The following is a 21,158-nucleotide window of genomic DNA, read 5'->3' as shown; positions in this document are numbered from 1 at the left end:
TATTTCAAAACGCCCCCCACTTTTTTTTTTCCCTTCTGCTGTGCCGATTTGAATATTGAATAAATATCATTCATTCGCGCAAGAAAGCCGCTTTTTTGGATCCGGGGACGCGCCCGATGACCGGAGCGCGATGTCCTCTCCTCTCCGGTCCCGTGAGAAGACGAGGGCTCGGTGCTCCGCTCCGAGGGAGGAGATTTCGATGAAGAAGACGACGACGACGGAGACCCAGACGAGAACGCAAGCGACATAAACTCGCCGGCGGCGTCTCGGGAAACTGCACTACCGGCCGCGCCAGGTAAGAGTAGAAAACGCGAAGTCGAGTCCGGGGGGGGGAGCGCAGAGGGGAATAAAAAAAAAAAAACACGAGCCGTCGTGGACATAGTGGGATTTGGAAGTAGGTTTTTTTTTTTTTGCCCCCCCCCCCCCCCCAAATGCGCGTCTCCGGGTCTGATCGGGAACAGGACGCCCCATCGATGACTCGGCGCGAATCAAATAGAATTTACAGACAGATTTTCTTTTCTTTTTTTTAAAGAAAGAGGCGCCGCGCCGCGCAAAACTCCCTCCGGTCGCGGTGATTTAGCGCCGACGCGCTGCGGGGGTCGGGAAGAAAACACAACTCCGGTTCGTCGGGAACAGAAAGCCGGCAGACGCGTTCCGTGTCCCGGTGCTCCAGCGTTCCCGTGTCCCGGTGTTCCCGTGTCCCCGGTGTTCCCGGTGCTCCGTTCTCCTCTTCTGTCACAGCCCAACAAAAGTTGAAACCAACTTGCCGCCGACAGAAGCTCACTTTTCTCCACGGAATAAAAATTGCTCGTCCCTTAACCCCCCGCGCCCCCCCCCCCCTCTCCCTTCTTCTGACAGCTCCTTAAACTTGACCTGACTTTTCAATGAGCTGCGGGGGGGGGGAATAAACTCGACCCTGAAGGGCCGGTGGGCTGAAAGGCTGTGACTGAGGACCCCCCCCCCCCCGATCTCTGCGGGAGATTGTTAGATTATTAGATTATTAGATATTACCCAGAGCTGCACAATAACGTCAAAGCGAGACAAACGTTGCCTCCTCTTCCTCTTTTGACAGGTGAACATAGGGCAGCTGCTGACTGGCGACGCTGGGGGGGGGGGGGGGCTAAGGGGGGGTTAGATGGTTAAAAACCACGCCGCAACAAACAGTGACAACGTTCGTTCAGCGTCGCGAGTTGTAAATTCCACGCTAAAGATATGTCGCTCCACGTTTCAGTGCATCTTCATCTTTATCTTCATCATCTTCATCATCTTCATCCTCCGCTGCATTGTCTTTAGGTGTAATCAGCGAAGAGGACATGAAGCCCCCGTCACGACCTCTGCTTAGCGGTGACTGGGGTCCCGGTGTGGGGATTAAACCGCGTGGGGGGGGGGGCAGGAAGCCGTCCCGCTGCGGGCCTCTGAAGCACCGAGCCCCGCGTGCCTGCTGCCGCCGCCCCCGGCGCGTCTTCGTTCGGCTGCGCGCTGCACAGAGAGGCGGGAAGGTTGGGGGGGTGCTGGAGGGGGGGGTGCCCCCACCCCCCCACCACCACCAACAAAGGCAGCAGACAATAAAAACCCGTGTGAACGCAGCGCAGTCCGTCCACTGAGGACACTTTCTGTCCTCCGCGTCTCCACGTCTCTTTCTTCTTCTTCTTCTTCTTCTCTCTTCCAGGTTGCTAATCGGATCGATCTAAACGTCGCACCGGGAATAATAGCTGGTCTGACGTTTTGCTGCAACAAAGGCAGAGAGACGCAGACGGAAGCTGCGAGTGATTCCAATATGCTAATTTATCAGCTGTTCACAATCGATCCAGAAGAGTTCAAAGATAAATCTCTAAATATAATCCAGAAGGCTGAAAATGATGCAACTTCGTTAAATAAAGCAGACACTTTATTCAAATGCCACCGGAGACTTTCTGTGGTGGACGAGGGACGGATGAGGGACGTCCTCTGGGACGGTCTTCTTGGGATTCCCGTCAATGAGAGCCGATCTTCCTCTTCCTCACGGACGGAGATGCGTCCTCCTTGGAATGACCTGATCTCTGATCTTTATATTCGTACGCGCTTCTTTGTTCCTCCTTCAGACGTACTGCTGATCGATTGGGGGGGGGGCATGTAACACGTGTCGCGGCTCTGTGCAGGTCAGAGGTCGGCGTCGCTCCCGTGGTCGTAATCTAGCCTTTTGTTGAGTGTAATTATGTCCAGCCGGGATTAGCCGGTTGTTTGGGGAGATTATTGTTCGTCTGATTCAGATACCGCCCCCCCCCCCCTCCAGCAGAGCGGCGAAGACGCCGGAGGAGCGAGGCCCCCCCTGCAGGAAGAAAGGCCGGCCGAAGAAGAAGAAAGACACAAAGAAGAAAAACAAAGAGGGGAAACCTGCCAAAACGAAAAAGCGCAAGAAGATCGTGAGTTTGCTTGGCTCCTCCCCCTCCCCCCCCCCCACCCCATGGTCGCCTTTTCTACATCCTCCCTCCTCTTCCTCTCAGGACAGCGATGCAGACAGGGACTCGGACAGGGAGCGGGACTACGGCGAGAACTCGGACAGCGTCGCCAGCGACTACGGCTCTGGAGAGAAGAAGAAAAAGAGGAAGCATAAAGAAAGGAAGGAGAAGAAAACCAAGAAGAAGAAAAAAGACGACGGGGACCGAGACAGCAGCCAGGAGGAATCGACAAAGGTATAGCCCCCCCCCTTGGCCTTGTTGGATGCGTAATCCATCGTTCTGATCGGAGGTTTCTCCTCAGCAACCGACGGAGCAGAAGACCTCGGCCCAGCTGGCGAGGGATTGGGGTCTGGAGGATGTGGATCACACCTTCACCGAGGAAGACTACGGGGAGCTCACCAACTATAAAGCCTTCAGCCAGTTCATGAGGTACTAGTACTACGAATACTACTACTATGTTTTACTCAGCGCTCTGAAAACGTGTACATATAGGATTTTCGAACGGTTGCATTTCCTGTGCCCCCCCCCAGGCCGATGATAGCCAAGAAGAACCCGAAGATCCCCATGTCGAAGATGATGACCATCCTGGGGGCCAAGTGGAGGGAGTTCAGCTCCAACAACCCGTTCAAGGGCAACGCCGCCGCCGTGGCAGCCGCCGCCGCCGCGGCCGCCATCGCGGTCGCCGAGCAGGTCTCTGCAGCGACCGCTTCGCGCCGGAGTCGCCGCCGCCGCCACCACCGCAGCCGGCGCCCGTCAGGAAGGCCAAAACGAAAGAGGGCAAAGGTGGGTGGGGTCATTTAAGATCTTGTGTCGCATCCCGGTAAATCAGACACGAGTAGTCGAGTAGGATTTGTCATTCTGAACACGCGTCTTAACGCCAGCTGCTCTTCCTGTCCAGGCCCCGGCTACAAAAAGCGCAGCAAAAGTCCTCGAGTGCCAGAAAAGAAAAAAGCGGCGGCCAAGGCTAAAAAGATGGCGCCCATTCGGATCAAACTGTCGCCCGTCGGCGCCAAGAGGAAGAAGAGCTGCTCGGTGAGTGGCGGCCTCGCCTTTCGTTCCTCCACACCTCCTCTGCCTTTCGTTCGTTCACGTTAACTTGCCCCCCCCCCCCCCCCCCCCCCAGAGCGACGAGCCGGACGAGGACGAGTCGGAGCAGGAGGACTCCAGCGTCCACAGCTCGTCGGTCCGCTCCGACAGCTCCGGCCGCGTCAAGAAGAACAAACGGGGGCGGCCCGCCAAGAAGAAGAAGAAAAGTAAGCACCAGCTCACCTGTAGTTGGACGCTCGTCTCGATTAGTGTCCACATCTGTCCACATTTGTCCAACGTTTTCTCCCAATGGGAAAAAACCATTTCTGTTTTTTGTGTTTTGTTGACTTCCAGCCCCCGGGTGAGGACGAAGGCGATGGCTACGAGACGGACCATCAGGACTACTGCGAGGTGTGCCAGCAAGGCGGCGAGATCATCCTGTGCGACAACTTGTCCCGCGCTTACCACCTTGTCTGCCTCGAGCCCGAGCTGGACAAAGCCCCCGAGGGCAAATGGAGCTGCCCCCACTGCGTGAGTCGTGGAGCGTCGTTCGAGTGAATCGCCTCGTTTCAAAACCTTTTTTGTTCGGGTTTTGTCTCCGTGGCGACGGGATTTACGCAAATGTGAAATTGGTCGGGTCGAATCCCTTAGAAGAATTCGTGCGAGCTTCAGAGGTACAAAAAAACGTTATGCTTTTAAAAAATAAAATCATGAAATGTTGATTCTTTGAATTTGGCTAGGGGGCGCTCTTGAGCTATTTCGCCACATCCAATCCAAAAACCAATAGGAGTCGCCCGAACCCAGTTTGAATGAATGAAAGTGAAATAAATGTCGCCCTCCCCAGGAGAAAGAAGGAATCCAGTGGGAGGCGAAGACGAGGACTTTGAGGACTTCGAGGAGGACAGTGAGGACAGAGTGACCTCAGACCCCGGGGTCGCTGGGGTCGCCGCCGGGGCGGACGAAGAGGACGACCACATGGAGTTCTGTCGGGCGTGCAAAGACGGCGGCGAGCTGCTGTGCTGCGACACCTGCACCTCCTCGTACCACATCCACTGCCTGAACCCCCCCCTCCCGGAGATCCCCAACGGGGAGTGGCTTTGTCCTCGCTGCACGGTGCGTAGCGAAAGACATCCTGGCAGGCGACGGGGTCGCTGAGGAGGACAGGACAGCTGTCCCGAGGACTTACCGCTCTGTGTTTGACGTCTCTAGTGTCCGCCAATCAAAGGGCGTGTCCAGAAGATCCTCCACTGGCGATGGGGCGACCCTCCACCTCCCATTCCCGTCCCCCCTGCTCCCGATGCCCCGCCGGACGCCCCCCTGCCACCCCCGATGAAGGGCAGAGCCGAGAGGGAGTTCTTTGTCAAATTGACGGGCAGTCCTTCTGGCACTGCACCTGGATCACCGAGCTGCAGGTACGGGACGCCGTCCTCTTGTCCATTCTGGATCGTCCCCCTTTCGCCGGCGTACAAGCGAAGGAATGCCGCCGTTCCGGCGAGTAGGAATCATTCTTCTTCTCCTTCCTTTTTCCCCCTCCCTGCAGCTGGAGATCTTCCACTCGGTGATGTACAGGAACTACCAGAGGAAGACGGATATGGACGAACCGCCGAGTCTGGATTACGGCTCGGGCGGCGAGGACGACAACGGAGTCGGGAAGAGCGAGAAGAGGCGGGCCAAGGATCCCCAGTACGCCGTCCTGGAAGACAAGTACTACAAGTACGGCATCAAGCCCGAGTGGATGATGATCCACCGCATCATTAACCACAGGTGAGAGGACGAGCAGCGTTTGTTCACTTCCTGGGTAAACCTTTATTCAACCAACAAAGAAATTCGACACATTTCTGACAAATGTAAAATTTTCTCCGAATTTCTTTCTTCCTCGAAATGACATTTTCAAGGAAAATAAAACGCGAATAAATCCAAGCAGCCCGAGTAAAAACCTGCGTGTGTGAAAAAAAAACACACGATGCGTTTTCAAGAAGGTAGGAAAGAGAGCGAGAGGGAAGGGCGCGGCGGCAAAAATAGAAAATCAATACGTGGCAGGCCGGACGACGTCAGAGGAAATGTGACTCCCAATGCAGCGTGTTACATTAAATACCGTCCCCCCCCCCCCCCCCAGTGTGGATAAAAAGGTGAATTACCACTACCTGGTGAAATGGAGAGACCTGACCTACGACCAGTGCACCTGGGAGAGAGACGACCTGGAAGTGCCCAACTTTGCAGTTTACAAGAACAACTACTGGAGACACAGGTAGGAGACGCCCCCCCCCCCCCCCCCCCCCCCACGCCGGGCTTTCCCCGCCGACCCGCCGCCGCGCGTTTAACAGTGGCGCCCGTCTCATCTGCTTCTCAAGAGATCTGATAATGAAGGAGGACCCGGACAAACCCAAGAGGATGAGGAGCAAAAACCAGGAGGGCGGCGAGGAGTCTCCTGCCTCGCCGGTCACCGACGTGAGGCGTCTCTTTTTTTGATTTTCTATTTTCTTTTAAATCTCTCCTCTCTAATTTGCCTTTTTTTTTTTGTGTCTTTCAGCCGACAATAAAATACGAAGAGCAGCCAGACTTCGTCACGTCGACGGGCGGGACGCTGCACCTGTACCAGCTGGAAGGCCTGAACTGGCTCCGGTTTTCCTGGGCTCAGGGCACCGACACCATCCTGGCCGACGAGATGGGCCTCGGCAAGACCATCCAGACCATCGTCTTCCTGTACTCGCTCTTCACGGAGGTTTCTGGAGCCCCCCCGCCCACCGCTCCTCCTCGTGGGCGGCCTGACGCTGACCGTCTCCTCCCTCCTCCCTAGGGTCACACCAAGGGCCCGTTCCTGGTCAGCGCCCCTCTCTCCACCATCATCAATTGGGAGAGGGAGTTCGAGATGTGGGCGCCCAACTTCTACGTGGTGACGTACACGGGGGACAAAGACAGCCGCGCCATCATCAGGGAGAACGAGTTCTCCTTTGACGACACGGCCATCAAAGGAGGGAAGAGGGCCTTCAAGCTGAGGGTGAGGACGGAGGCGGAGTCTTTGTGTTCTGTGTCGGTCACTTTTGCTTTTGGCGGCAAATCTGATTTCTGTGCCGGGCTCTCATCTTGCTACAGAGAGAGGCTCCGATTAAATTCCACGTGCTGCTGACCTCCTACGAGTTGGTGACCATCGACCAGACGGCGCTGAAGTCCATCGACTGGGCCTGTCTGGTGGTGGACGAGGCCCACCGCCTCAAGAACAACCAGTCCAAGGTGTGCGTCTGAATGTAACATTTTTAATTAACTCCTTTTTTTTTTTTTTTAATTGGGGAGAAAAAAAAAAACTTGTTGCCCTCTGCTGGACAAACTGTGTAACAGCAACACTTCCAAAATAGCATTTCGATCATGTTCCCCCATAAAATCATTTTCCTTTCGTATAAAAAATAAATTGCATATCACAAATTATTACAAGTGATGACTACAATGAATTTCAATAACAAAATATTTTTTTCTCCAGACAAATAATTTGAAGTTTTTCTTGCTTCTGGCAGTTTTTCCGGCGTCTCAACGACTTTAAGATCGACCACAAGCTGCTGCTGACGGGAACTCCTCTACAGAACAACCTGGAGGAGCTGTTTCACCTGCTGAACTTCCTCACGCCCAACCGCTTCAAGTAGGACACGCACACACACACACACAGACACACACACGCTGTAATGTCCCCGGTCCTTCACCTGGTCCGTCTCTCTCTATGTGCAGCAACCTCGAGGGCTTTCTGGAGGAGTTTGCCGACATCTCCAAGGAGGACCAGATCAAGAAGCTCCACGACCTCCTGGGGCCTCACATGCTGCGGAGGCTGAAGGCCGACGTCTTCAAGAACATGCCGGCCAAGACCGAGCTGATTGTCAGAGTGGAGCTGAGCCCCATGCAGAAGTACGGCACGTCAATGGGGTGGGGGGGGTGGAGATGGTTTTCCATTTATGGATGGGGGGGGGGTGGCGTTTATGTTTCCAGGAAATACTACAAGCTGATTCTGACCAAGAACTTCGAGGCTCTGAACTCTAAAGGCGGAGGGAACCAGGTGTCCCTGCTCAACATCATGATGGACCTGAAGAAGTGCTGCAACCACCCCTACCTCTTCCCCGTCGCCTCCATGGTGAGCAAACGGGCGCAGACATGCTCTGTTTGTGCTCATGGGCGCCCCTCGGTGGTCACTAATATAGATTTAATAGACAATCCGAAGGGCAGTCTATCCAAAAATAATTCCTTATTTTATTTTTTGTGTGACTTTTTCCACTTATTTCTGAATTAAGTGTGAATGGCAGAACAGTGACACCTTGTGGTGACAACCGGCAAATGCTTTTAATAAAATAATAATAATTTATCATCATTACAGTAAGAAAATAAAAAGGTTTCATCATATCATTCCAGACTATCGAGCTATTTGCCGGTTCTTTCTTCTTCTTTGTTTTTTTAGGAAGCTCAGAAAACCCCCAACGGTGCTTACGAGGGGTCGGCCCTCACCAAAGCCTCCGGGAAACTGACGCTGATGCAGAAGATGCTGAGGAAGCTGAAGGAGCAGGGCCACCGAGTGCTGGTCTTCTCCCAGGTGCACACTCGCTTACACAGTAGGCACACACACACACACACACACACACACACACACGCACACACGCACCAGATGGACGCCTCTATTCACAGATGTCGAATGAGTCCCGGGACGCCTGCAGAAGGATTCCAGCTGCTCCTGGATAATCCCCGGTACGCCTGGGAAAAACGCGGCAGCACCTTCAGCTTCCTCTTTCATGTTCGCAGATGACGAAGATGTTGGACTTGCTGGAGGATTTCTTGGACCACGAAGGCTACAAGTACGAAAGAATTGACGGCGGCGTAACGGGAGCGCTGAGACAGGAAGCCATCGACCGCTTCAATGGTGGGATGCCTCCCGATGTGATATTCCTGCGCCTCCCCGTCTGTGAAGGTTCATGATCGATGCTGCCGTTTTCTCCTCCTCCTCCTCCTCCAGCTCCCGGCGCTTGTCAGTTCTGCTTCCTCCTCTCCACCCGGGCCGGCGGTTTAGGCATCAACCTGGCCACGGCGGACACCGTCGTCATCTTCGACTCCGACTGGAACCCTCACAACGACATTCAGGTACTCGCATGAGCAGGTCCGGGGAGGGTCGGGTCGGGGAGGAAGCTTGAGTCCACTGGTGGGGGGGATGTAACGGATCAATCTCCCCCCTGCCCCCCAGGCGTTCAGCCGAGCCCACCGGATCGGCCAGGCCAACAAGGTGATGATCTACCGCTTTGTGACGCGGGCCAGCGTGGAGGAGCGCATCACCCAGGTGGCCAAGAGGAAGATGATGCTGACCCACCTGGTGGTCCGGCCGGGCCTGGGATCCAAAGCCGGCTCCATGTCCAAGCAGGAGCTGGACGACATCCTGAAGTTCGGCACCGAGGAGCTCTTCAAGGATGAAGTCGAAGGTGGGAGTGACGGCTTCGGCGAGATGGGATTCCGGATTCGCCGGCGCTACAAATCGGGTTTTGTGGACGCCGCGTGTCTGCAGGGATGAAGAACAGCTCGAGGGACAAGGCCGAGGACGAGGGCAGCGTGATCCACTACGACAGCACCGCCATCGAGAGGCTGCTGGACCGGAGCCAGGACGCCACCGACGACTCGGACGTGCAGAACATGAACGAGTACCTCAGCTCCTTCAAAGTGGCGCAGTACATGGTCCGCGAGGAGGACAAGGTAAGGGGGAGGAGCCGTCCCAAAAACGTCTGCGTGCGACAAATCCTGGACATTCAATGTCCCGTAAAACGTAGCCGGTTGTTTTTACGAACGCCGGCGTCGGCGTTTAGGACTTTTAAAAAAACGAAGGGGGCGTTTCGTTCCGGCTTGCTCTCCCCCCCCCCCCCGACGCTCCAGGTCGAGGAGGTCGAGCGGGAGATCATCAAGCAGGAGGAGAACGTGGATCCGGATTATTGGGAGAAGCTGCTGAGGCATCACTACGAGCAGCAGCAGGAGGACCTGGCGAGCAAATTGGGTAAAGGCAAGAGGAACCGCAAACCCGTGAACTACAACGACGCGGCGCAGGAGGACCAAGGTAGGGACTGGGCGGTTCTTAAAGGGTCACCTTGGCGGGGGCGGGGGCGTGTGAATGTGCGTGTGAATGCGAGGCTTCATTGCAAAGCGCCTTCGGGCGCCGCCAGAAAGCGTTCTATGATTATTTTTTTTTACCGTATTGTCATAATCCTCCGATCGTAGTAGAAATCTTTTACGATAAATCCATTTGAGTTATTGCTCTACAGTTGGAGTGAATGGGCGGGGCCTAACGACAGATCACCATCTGCTGCTTTCAGAGTGGCACGCTGACATTTCAGATAACCAATCCGAGTACTCCGTCGGCTCCGAGGAGGAGGACGAGGACTTTGATGATCGGCCAGAAGGTTTGGAAAGACGATGAAAAGGAGCAGCGCACAATGAAACACGCACGCACGCACGCACACACACACACACACACACACACACTGGTCTGTGTTGAATTACAGGTTGAAATTTATGTATTTTCTTTTTACAGGCTGAGTCAGGTTGCCAAAATTCAAACCTTCGTCCACCTCCTTCCCTCTGGCCCTCCGAAAGTCGGAGGAAAACATTTCAGACATTTTCGATTCTTGATTTTGGATGCTTTAAATTTCACAATGACCCCGTCGGTCTGCAGATTATTTCCGGACCTCCCCCCCCCCCCCTTAGCTGGTTGTGCTGCCAGTAGTACTGATGGTGGCGCTACAGCAACCATCATCCACAGCGTTTCATCAAAACACGACCGGGCGGACGCCGTCGCTTTGTGGGCCCCAGTGTGTGAAACGTGTCCGCGGCGTTCCACCTGGCAGCCATTACAGATCTCACTCGTTTGGAGTGTGACGCTAAATGAAAACCATTTCCCCCCCCCCCCCCCCCAGATCTTTGCTCGGTTTCGGCGTCTCCACACAAAAATACATCATCAAGACGTTTTAGCTTGAGCGTCATCCTACTGATAACACTTCCATTGTCCGAATCAGAGGCGCAAGAGTGACGATGCCATCAGGTCGTTTGCGTTTTGCTGCAGCTTTAAATCGTTTCTCCTTTCCCGCAGGTCGACGGCACTCGCGGCGCCATTTGAGGAACGAGAAGGACAAACCTTTGCCTCCTCTTCTGGCCCGAGTGGGAGGCAACCTCGAGGTCTGGAGCCAGTTCTTTTTAAGTCGGGTGTTTAGCAGCGATGGAAATCCATTCAAGGAACGTCTCATTTCTAGGTGCTGGGTTTCAACACGCGCCAGAGGAAGGCCTTCCTGAACGCCGTGATGCGCTGGGGAATGCCGTCTCAGGACGCTTTCGGCTCGCAGTGGTTGGTCAGAGACCTCAGGGGCAAGATGGAGAAAGAATTCAAGTGAGGACGGGCGGGACTGTCGAGCAAACTCGGTTCCCATCGTCTTCTTTGGTCATTTTTTTTCCCGCTGTCTTCTCTCGGCCAGAGCTTACGTGTCTCTCTTCATGCGGCACCTCTGCGAGCCGGTGGCCGACGGGGCCGAGACGTTCGCCGACGGCGTGCCGAGGGAGGGCCTGTGTCGGCAGCCGGTCCTGACCCGGATCGGCGTCATGTCTCTCGTCAAGAAGAAGGTTTTTCCCTGCGGTTTTTACTGAAACATATTTGACAAGTTTTCAGTCCATGCTTGTCGATGCCTGCTGACATCCTGATCGTGCGTCTGTGCCGGGCAGACCGCCAAGCCGGCGGGGGTGGGGCGTGTGGAGTTAAATTCAGGTGGCATCAGGTAAAAGGAGTTCATGCCAAGCGTTTTATTTTCGTTTCGTGTCCAGATCCAGGAGTTTGAGCACATCAACGGGCGGTGGAGTCTTCCAGAGCTCAAACCCGAGGTCACGGTGGAAAAGACCTCCTCCAGGGCGTCTTCTCCTGCCACGAAGACAGACACGCCCACCCCGGACGCCAGCTTCAACAACACGCCTTGCACCTCCAAGCCAGGTAAGCGACGAGGTCCTGCTCATGTCCAGCAGGGGGCGCTCCATGCAAAGATCAGCGTGGCGAGGATGGCGTTAAAGCTGACCGACAGTGATATATGAGTGTATGCACGCAGCGACCCCTGCTCCTGTGGACAAGCTGGAAAAGAGCGCAAAAGATGCGGACAAGGAGGAGGACAAGGAGGGAGGAGAGGCGCTGGCTGACAAGGAGAAGGAGGAGAAGGAGAAGGAGAAGGAGGAGGGGAAGGAATCGGACGGCAACAAGACTCCAGATCCCGACGAGGTGCGTCAAATTCCCTAAACATCGGTTAATAATCAACCGAGGTATTGAGGGACAAATGTTGTTTCCCGAATTCCGTTTCCGTGACGACGGTGACTGACGGACACTCTCCTCTCCCCGCTGCTTTCCGTAGCTTCCCTCTTTGACAAAGGAGACCTCACAAGACGATCCCCCCGGTCAGAAGAACAACGGAAAAGAGGGGAGCACCCCTAAGGAGGAGGAGGAGGAGGAGGCGGCGGAGGAGGAGAAGAAGGAAGAAACTGACACTTCAACAGAAGAGAAGAAAGAGGAGGAGAGCAAAGAAGAAACAAAGCAAAGCGCCGAGGTCAAACCGGAGAAATCGGGTGCGTGGCGTAACGAGCCGTTAAGATCAAACGTGACATTGCGGGGAATTTTACATCATTTTTTTTTGTTGCCGCAGAAGGAGAAAAGGTGGCGGAGGAGAAGGAAAAAGTCAAAGAGACGCCTGCAGCAGCAGCAGCAGAAGCAACCGACGCCAAGGATACGGCCGAGGCATCCGACACGAAGAAAGGTGCGTCTCGCCCGTCGGAGACGCCGCCGCCGCAAACGCATCATGATCCCAAACGTCCACTCAGGATCCCCTTTATGTTGTAACAGAGGAAGTCAAGGCTGAAAGGGATGCTGGGAAAGAAGTCAAAGCCGCAAAGGACGAGGTTGCCAAGGGCAACGGGAAGCCTCCCGTGGAACGACCTCGCTTCATGTTCAACATCGCAGACGGCGGCTTCACGGGTGAGTCGCGCAAATCGAGGACAAATAATCTGCGGCAGAGCATCGATACATCCACAGGGGGGCAGTGGCGAGTCGGAAGTCTCAATAGTGACAGTAGAGGAAGTCACTCTGACGTCGTGATTACAATAAAAAGGGGAGGGGAATGTGTTCTTCTCTGTAATATATGAGGAGTGAATGCATCGTGACATGGGGACGGAGAATTCTGCAGAAGACGATGTCGTTTTTAATTGTCGTGTTTTCATTATGGCTGCACTGCCCCCTATGGATTTGGGGTGGTACTGCTTTATTTTGTCAAATCCTATCCGTCCTCCGCGTGGAGCTTTTATGATGTCATACGTGACATCTGAAGAAGAGTTAAACGTTACAGCCGGGACTCTGCTCTTGTGTGTATTTTGCGGCGATGGGAATTAAGAGAAAGGCAAAAACCGGGGTCAACTAAAACAAAATCACTCGGCAGGCGTGGTAACGCAGAATTACAACTAAAGCAATAAAGACGCTTTCTTTGCTTGCCTTCACTTACCGGGGCAGAAAATGATCTTTACCTTTTAGAGCTCTTTATGTTCATTGGAAAACCACCTGCAGCTATTTTCGGCTCACTCGGCCCCTTTGACCAAATCTCATTGACGTCGCCCCGCAGAGCTGCACACTCTCTGGCAGAACGAGGAGCGGGCTGCCATCTCCTCCGGGAAGATGAACGAGATCTGGCACCGCAGACACGACTTCTGGCTGCTGGCGGGAATCGTGATGTATCCTTGACAGCACGTTGCCCAGGCGATGACCCCGGCGTGTGTTTATCTTTCTATCAGCCCTTCGTCAGTCGACACGGCAGTTTGCTGGAAGGCGGCGTTGTGGCTCATTTACTTCACGTTGTTCAGTCTGTTGTGGCCCCGCAGCATTCGCATTAAACTCTGCTTTCATCCAAAGCCGAATTGTTTTTAGGCTGAAATAACGGTGGAATAATTCTTTCTTTCAAGAAGCTGCCTGAAAGTTTATTTTCCTGAAATATTGAACTGTTCTGAGGACAATGCTGTAGCTGCAAGGCTTTAGCTAAGCTTAGCATTAGCTAAGGACACCCGCCAGGCGTGTCAGACAGTCGTTACGCATTATATTTACACCGCATTACTCCCTTTACTAATTGTTGTCGCTATACACACCAAAAAATATTTAGATTTTCGACAGCTAGCTCTTTATTTATGCTAATATGCATGTTAATCCGTGCTAATCGTTTATGGTTAGCATCACAGCAGTGTCACACGCCGTCTTTAGCATGACCCTTGACCCCCCCCCCCCCCCCCTTCGCCAGTCACGGCTACGCCCGGTGGCAGGACATCCAGAACGATCCCCAGTTCGCAATCGTCAACGAGCCTTTCAAATCGCAGGCGAATAAAGGCAACTTCCTGGAGATGAAGAACAAGTTCCTGGCGCGACGCTTCAAGGTAAGCGTATTTATTTTAAACACCATTTCTTTTTATTCACAAATGTTCTCAGGCGTTGAAAAGAACTTTGACCTCTCCATCTCCTGATCGATGATGCCCCTAAACCCACACGTTGCCCGAGGGGGAGGGGGGGGGGGGTGCTGACGGTGCATTACTAGAAAATCCCTCATCCTCTTTTTGACCGGCCGCCATGTTTCAGATCCTGCCCTCAACATCCTCATTTACTCTCTCTCTCTCCATCTCTTTTCTCTCCCTCGCTAATTTCTCTCCCTCTGGGCTGTTGTTGGGATCGGTCGTGACACCGAAAAGCCTTTTTCATGCAACACATTTGCTGCAAATAAATCATTTCTAGGAAGCGCACACCCACAAATGAACTATTGTACGACGCGTCATTTCTCAAGGCTGTTACCATGCCAACCGAAACAGAAAACCATTGATAAAAATGGATTTGGAACAGAAGGGATGTAAGAGTGGGATGTCTAATAACTCTGTTCTCCTGTTTTATTATTTTATTTTATTTTTTTAATCTGTTGAAATTTAACACCAGAACTGAATATATGAGTTTCCTTTCATTAGAGATGTGGGCGGGTTCTATCTCCAACTGCTCCTATGATAAATCTCTAATTTCCTTTGATCTTGTGAACGCTTTTCGAACACGCCATCCTTAGAATTCTCAGTGGAATCATTGACGTCAGGCTTGATACTTGATGCTCGATCGATTTTATTTGCGTCCACTGAGGTCATTTTTTTTTTTCACCCGTAGGCTGAAGTTGTTGTCATATTCCTGTTGTTCTTATGTAATTAGCTTCCGCTGGAAAAAAGACAGAATTGAGTTTGCTCAGAAGGGTTATTCATGCACTCCCAGAATGCAATGCGTAATGACTAAAAGACTAAACAGGATTAGAACCGGGGGGGACACGACGTGATGCAACCACTTCCTTTTACAGAAATCTGGACCCGCCAGTGAAAGTCGTTGCGTTCCCGTTTCGTTTGAGCTGACTCGGCGTGTTTTCTCGTCTCCCAGTTGTTGGAGCAGGCGCTTGTGATCGAGGAGCAGTTGCGAAGGGCCGCCTACCTTAACATGACCCAGGACCCCACCCACCCGGCCATGGCGCTCAATGCACGCTTTGCGGAGGTGGAGTGCCTCGCCGAATCGCACCAGCACCTCAGCAAAGAGTCGCTGGCGGGCAACAAGCCGGCCAACGCCGTTCTGCACAAAGGTCAGGGTCGCGGAGGGGGGGGAGCCAATCAAAAGTGTGTGTGAAAGACGTCATAAACTTCACTGCTGTTCCTGTTCCTGCCTCCTATTTACTATTTACGGGTGCACAGTCAGGGAGTTGAGCGGGGAAGTGATGACGGAGGGGGGGTGAGACAATAAAGGACGGGAACGCAAATCTGCTAAAAATAGAACGAAAGTTTATTTGGGAATCAGATATATTTATAGCGTTCAAACAGGCCACATGTCATAGCCTCAAGAGGTTTACAGAACCAATAAGACATTTGTCACTTTTTATTGTCTTTATGCTGGATATACTAAATAATAAATTTAAAACATTTTTTTTTTTTTTTTACCAGCTCCTGATTCGAGCCCTCGGGTGAAATCGTGATATTAAACTGTCTGTATTAATCGTTAAAACGAAGGATGACGTCAAAGCTAGAACGCGAAAAAAGGATGAATCCGAATTCCGACAACAAATTTGTGTTGTTGTCATCGCAGTGCTGAACCAGCTGGAGGAGCTGCTGAGCGACATGAAGGCAGACGTGACCCGGCTACCGGCCTCGCTCTCCAGGGTCCCGCCCATCGCCTCCCGGCTGCAAATGTCCGAGAGGAGCATCCTCAGCCGACTGGCGAGCAAGGGCACCGAGACGCACGCGCACCCGGTCAGCGGCGACGCCTCCTTTCACCTCTTTCATGCAAAAACGGAAAAAAAACAAGAAGCAGGAAGCTTCACGGGTTGAAACCTGCCTGAGCAGCCTGTGGAAAAATAATAGATGGAGGACGGCCAATGGAAAGGCAGAGCCGCCATTATCTTGTCAGCCACCTGCATTTTTCTCTTTGGCGGCTGTCCAGTCGCCGTATATTTAGTCAGCTTATGTAACTTTGCAGGTGGTTTGTTCTTCATTCCTTTTTTTTATTTCTATAAATCACTTCCTTCTCCGTGCAGCCCATACCTCCAGGACCGTACGCGACACCCCAGAACTACGGCGCCCCCTTCACCCCCGCCCCTCCCAGCGCGCTGCACATGGGAGGAGCCAATTACAGCCAGATGACCCCCGGATCCTTCATATCAGGTCAGTGCTTGAAGCTCCTGTGGACGGAAACCCCCAGTTGTTAAAACCAACTTGGGAGGCATCGTTTGGGGGGGGATCTAAGTGGATGACGAGAGAGACAAGTGGCATTTAGGGTATTTGTAGTTTTCCGGGGTACTTTAGGAAATAATCCATTGTGTTCGACGCTCTGGCGGTTTAAGCCGGATTTTTCCGTGTTTCTCTCTGTAGCTGCTTCTGGAACAGGAAGTGATTTGTTGCTGTTGATTGCGGGAGTGCCGGCGGATCTTATTCAGGCCTCCAATGAATTTAGACAAAGTTATTTACTCGGCTTGCAAAAGAACTGCTGTGTAATGTGGTTGTGATGTCATCAGGTCGACTCTGTCTGGGACTGCAGCGCTAGCTTTGAAGCTGCAGGCATGAAGGATTGTTGCGCTGGTCTTTTCCCTGCGTCTGAATATTTCCATCAGAATCTGTTTGTAACTTTTTTTTTGTGTGTGTGTGTGTGTGTGTGTGCATGTTTGTGTAAATTGCTGCTGGACAGAAAGATAAACAACCAATCAGGCTGGAGTTCATTTTGTGCGGGAGCCAATCAGATTTCTAGGGAAGATGCCAGACGCTTGATACGTTTTCCAATGCTGATTTTGTGATCCGCACGCGGCATCTTCGTGAGTCGCACCTTCGTGAAATACTGCATTTGACTTTTTTTTTGTTTTTTTTGGAGGTTTGCATGGAAAACAAACCTCAAGCATTATGTGAAAGCTCTATTAGGAAAAAGCAGACCCTTCTCACTAATCAAAAATCAAAGTTCTTGTGGTCTGCTTTTTTTGGGGGGGGGGGGGGGGGGGGGCTGCAGAGCCTCCATGACACCCGTACAGAGAAGCAAATATCAAGCTTTGGCTACATCCGCTGATGATGGGCAAAAGTCATCTAAGATGTTGCTTCTATTTGTGTTGTTGTTGTTGTTGTTGCAGCAGAGCTTCTGAGAGACACCTGAAATGGACATTACAGCGATATAATATATATTTTCATCTTATCATGTCTGAGGACTATTTTCTCTTTCAAGCATGTTGATGTTTTTTTGGGGGGGGGGGGGGGGGGTCTCTTTTGAACTGCTGTTGTGGCTTGTCTCATTCAGAGAGCTTTGGAATTAAACTCGTAAAACTCAAAGTCTGTCCTGTTTCGGTCTCTCGTCCAACCCCCCCCCCCCCCGTCTGCAGTATGTCAGGACGCTGCGCTGGCAATCGGGGGGGGGGAATGGATTTTCTCGTAATTAGTTTGGTAACTGCATCTGCTCAGCAGACGCACTCCGAGCTCGGCGCGTGTTTTCGTGTTCTCCGATGTTCAGATCGCAGAGATAACTGCTCGAACCCGATACCCCCCCCCCCCAAAAAGAAAAACCCGCAGCGCCCAGCTCTCACTCAGTGTATCTTGATTTATGTAATTGCAGACTGAAGACATCTGTCAAAGGCATTGCATTTTTTCGAGAGCTCTCTGAAAATGTCATTACGCTCCGCCTGCCTGAATCCGGCCGAGCCAAGAAAACATTCGGACTTTGTTCCGAGGTATTTCGAGAGGGACCGAAAACCGCCGAGGCAGTTTGCTTGTGTAAACCTCGTGTTGTGACTCGCGAGCCGACGGAGGGGGGCCGGGCCGGGCCCACGACGGCGGCGGGTCAGGAATAGTTACGCTGCTCTGCGGCTTCTCGGCTCTGCGGGGGCCGCGCGGGCCAACGGCGGAGCCGAGACGAGTTTCGTCTGGACATCCTGAACTCTCTGGTGGGGCACGGGGGGGGGGGGGGGGGGGCACGCGCAGATGAGGCCGCTTTTGCTGCCTTGATTGGGGTCGAGCTGCTTTCTGACCTCTTGAGATGCAGCCAGGGAGTGTGTGTGTGTGTGGGGGGGGGGGGGGGTCTGACTTTACGACCTTCTGGATTCCCTCCCTCTTCTAAATGCAACGATGCGCCAAGTGTTCCAAGGAAGTCGTCTTGTGCTGCCGCCAGACTCACGGGTCAATAATATCTCGCCATGTGCTCAATATCTTGATTTTTTTTTGGGGGGGGGGGTGGTTGGGGGGGACCTCTTTCAGCCACCGTTACTGCAACGAGGAAGCAACCCCTGTGCTGAACGCAAAGGAGCCGTTAGACGGAACGGTGTAGGAGTTGGGCACTGGTTCAAGCCCCTTCGTGACTGCAACAAGCAACCTGCCCTGCCGAAGTGGCGAAACCCCCCCCCCACCCTTCCGCCCGCCAGCTCCAGTAGCTCATCCCTGACCCCTGACCTCCTGCAGAGGAGGGATGCAAACTAAAAGAGAATTCCCTCCAGTAACGTGTCGCATTATCCTGCTTCCCTCTCCGATCCTCCGCTACAGTCTGCCGCTTGTCTGCCCCCACAGAAGCCGTCGCTGCTGCTGGGGCCGCCGGGGGAGCCGCTTGGGGATCCGCCGGCGGGCCGACCGCCGCTTGCCAGAAGACCAAGGAGCACGATGTGGGGCAGCGGCAGCGGGTTGTGGACCTCTGGAAGGACGGCAAGTCAGAGGGGGCCATCGGGCAGGAGCTGAGGATGCCCAAGTCCACGGTGCACAGCATCATCGTCAAGTACAGGCTCAGCAACACGGTGGAGAACCTGCCGCGGAACGGGCGACCGAAGAAGCCGTGAGGCGAAAGGAAGGGGGGGGGGGGGGCTTAACGAAGGGAAAGAGGAGCAGCGTGCTGGAATGCAGCTCTGGAAGGAAGGAGAGACAAAAAAATGTTGCACGGCACTTTGATCCGAGAAAAGAAGCAATCAGCTACGGGGAGAGAGCGAGAGAGAACGGTCCAACAAACTAGGGGAGACGTGGAGAGAGAACCATTAATGATCCATGGGGAGGAGGGGGGGGGGGGTGAAGGCAGAGAGACAGCAAAAGAAAGAAGATCAGCCTGGAACAAGCAAATCGGAGCGTAAGGAAGAAGACCAGAGCGCAGAAGGAGAGACGCTATGAGGACGCTGGATCTCAAAGTAGAGTCGAGAGGCTGGGAATACAGAGAAATGCAATAAAGGAGGTCTCTTTTTTATAAATCCTCAGACAAGCTTATCAAGAGTTTTTCGTCTGTGGCGAGAAAAAAAAAAAGATTTCCCCCCGGATCAATTCCTCATCTGCGGCTGACTGAACAAGCCTGCCCTCTTGCCTCTGACCCCGTCCTCCCGCATTCCTCCACGGTCCTCCAGTCCTCCTCCGTCTCCCCTTCTCTGCCTCTCGCTCTCTCTCTCACACACTCATGCAGTACGAGTATATATATATATATATATATATATGTACACACTGCGGACCTCACACACAACCTAGAAACCTGCAAAAAAAAAAACTTTATTTATCTGCTGAAATCCAAGCACGGAATAGAAAAGGGACCGCCTGTCGAAAACGGACTCTCGCACGAGCATTCCTGAATCCAACCAGGCGTAGAGACGGAAACCCGTAACCTCGACGCTGCCTTTGTCCAACAATCGGTAGCAGAAGTGTTGCTTTCGCTCAATCTCACGGACTGGTATTGAGCAAAACGTTACTGTATTTGCAACGCATACTAACTTTTGCACCTTCTTGTCGGGAGGGGGGGGGGGGTAGCTAAAAGGGAGAATATCACTTTAGATCCTGTTTGAGAGCATCATAGCAGCCAGGGTCATTATTTACGAGCAGCCGTTGCCCAAAGCGAAACACTGTAAGTCTGTCATCGAAGACAAATGGACACTCACTTGAAGCCCGAGGCGGGGGGGGGGGGGGGGGGAGACGTTTTTTTTTGTCCTTGGAAGTTTCTTTATTTTGACAGCGTGATGGATTCCCCTTGTTCCCTCGGAAAGTAAAACACTCTGGACTGTGTCATCGGTTTTCCAGCTCAGCGGACGGGCAATAGGGCTGTTCATCAGGGTGACACCCCCCCCCCCCCCGGCTAAAGACCAGGATGAACCAATCTGCCTCAGTTTTTATTTGTATTTTTTTATTTTTTATGGGAAGGAAGAGAGTTTAACAGTTACACAGTCCAAAACTTTTCTACGACGAATGAGTATTTTGAAGGTAAAAATGAGTGGTATTTCCCTTTAAACTTGGAGGCCAAGCAGGAAGAGGAAAGCGTGACCGTTGAGCGGCCGGCGATGGGAGCGTCTGTGTGTGAATGCGACGTGTTCCACGTCCTTGCGTTTGGTCTGTCATAGCTGGAAGGATTCTCCACAGAATAGTCCAGAAAACTTCAAAGCGTCTCTCGATATGTTCAGAGGGATGAGAGAAAGATGGCGGCGTATCTGGAAGCCTGCGTTTATTTATTGTTTTATTAATAGCGAAAGCCTTCGACTCGCGATTCCACCTCTAAACTCTTGCGACGCGGATTTCACGAAAGTCTCTCAAGTCTCCGTTGGGTAAAGTCTTCCATTCTGAAATCAAGCCTATGCTTTTGCAGTTGATGCTTCAGACACAGGAGGTTGTTCCCGATTAAAGTTTTTTTTTTTTTAGCAATGACGGCAATCATTTGTATCTAATAGTAGGCTGGACCTGCGAACGGAGCGATGCATGCTGGGTCGGCCAGGAATGCTTTCTGGACTTGAGATGCACCGTCTGGCGGCGTCTCCGGGAGGTTTAGGGCTGGCAGACGTCTGCGATTAAGTTTTTAGGGAATCGTAGACATATGTCCAGGTCTGGGTTTATGGAGTTCTCGGATTTCTACTCGCGCTTTGCGAACCATATTGGGGAACAACCCGAGCGTTTATCTGTCGACGTCGTCGGCGCTACTGGGAAGCTGCGGGGCGGAACCAGATGGACAGAGGTGAGCGGCGTGGGTTCGAGGCCGTCTTTGCGTTCCCCGTCCGACGTCGTCTTCACGGCTTCTTTACCTTATATGTCCATAATGTTGTTTTGTCAAAAGGGGGGGGGGGGGGATAAAGAGGTGGAGTCTTAATTTAGTTTTAATTGTACTCGACATGACAGAATATGGCTTTTTGGACCGAGGCTCAAAGCGAGAGT

General features: G+C 52.9%; 1 protein-coding gene across 1 annotated transcript; it reads left to right on the top strand.

Annotated features, from left to right (window-relative positions):
• The first annotated feature begins 130 nt into the window (after positions 1-130).
• Positions 131-18,829, top strand: chd3 (chromodomain helicase DNA binding protein 3). Its single transcript, XM_068755757.1, is given in 44 exon segments — positions 131-158; positions 161-336; positions 2,295-2,402; positions 2,484-2,672; positions 2,740-2,867; positions 2,969-3,141; positions 3,144-3,221; positions 3,337-3,470; positions 3,562-3,691; positions 3,826-3,995; positions 4,309-4,338; positions 4,341-4,577; positions 4,674-4,827; positions 4,830-4,876; positions 5,005-5,228; positions 5,581-5,712; positions 5,816-5,912; positions 5,995-6,186; positions 6,262-6,462; positions 6,558-6,695; positions 6,974-7,095; positions 7,182-7,355; positions 7,437-7,578; positions 7,900-8,031; positions 8,238-8,355; positions 8,449-8,573; positions 8,674-8,929; positions 8,932-9,173; positions 9,351-9,528; positions 9,785-9,871; positions 10,558-10,643; positions 10,718-10,851; positions 10,937-11,081; positions 11,280-11,442; positions 11,555-11,721; positions 11,852-12,062; positions 12,140-12,250; positions 12,337-12,468; positions 13,106-13,214; positions 13,772-13,904; positions 14,929-15,124; positions 15,622-15,785; positions 16,070-16,196; positions 18,567-18,829. Coding segments are annotated over 44 exon segments (6,483 nt in total).
• The last annotated feature ends 2,329 nt before the right edge of the window (positions 18,830-21,158 follow it).

This window comes from Brachionichthys hirsutus, chromosome 23 (assembly GCF_040956055.1).
Source record: "Brachionichthys hirsutus isolate HB-005 chromosome 23, CSIRO-AGI_Bhir_v1, whole genome shotgun sequence".
Lineage (NCBI taxonomy): Eukaryota > Metazoa > Chordata > Actinopteri > Lophiiformes > Brachionichthyidae > Brachionichthys > Brachionichthys hirsutus.
Note: the sequence above shows the minus strand (reverse complement) of the source record. Positions and strands in the feature narration are given on the sequence as shown.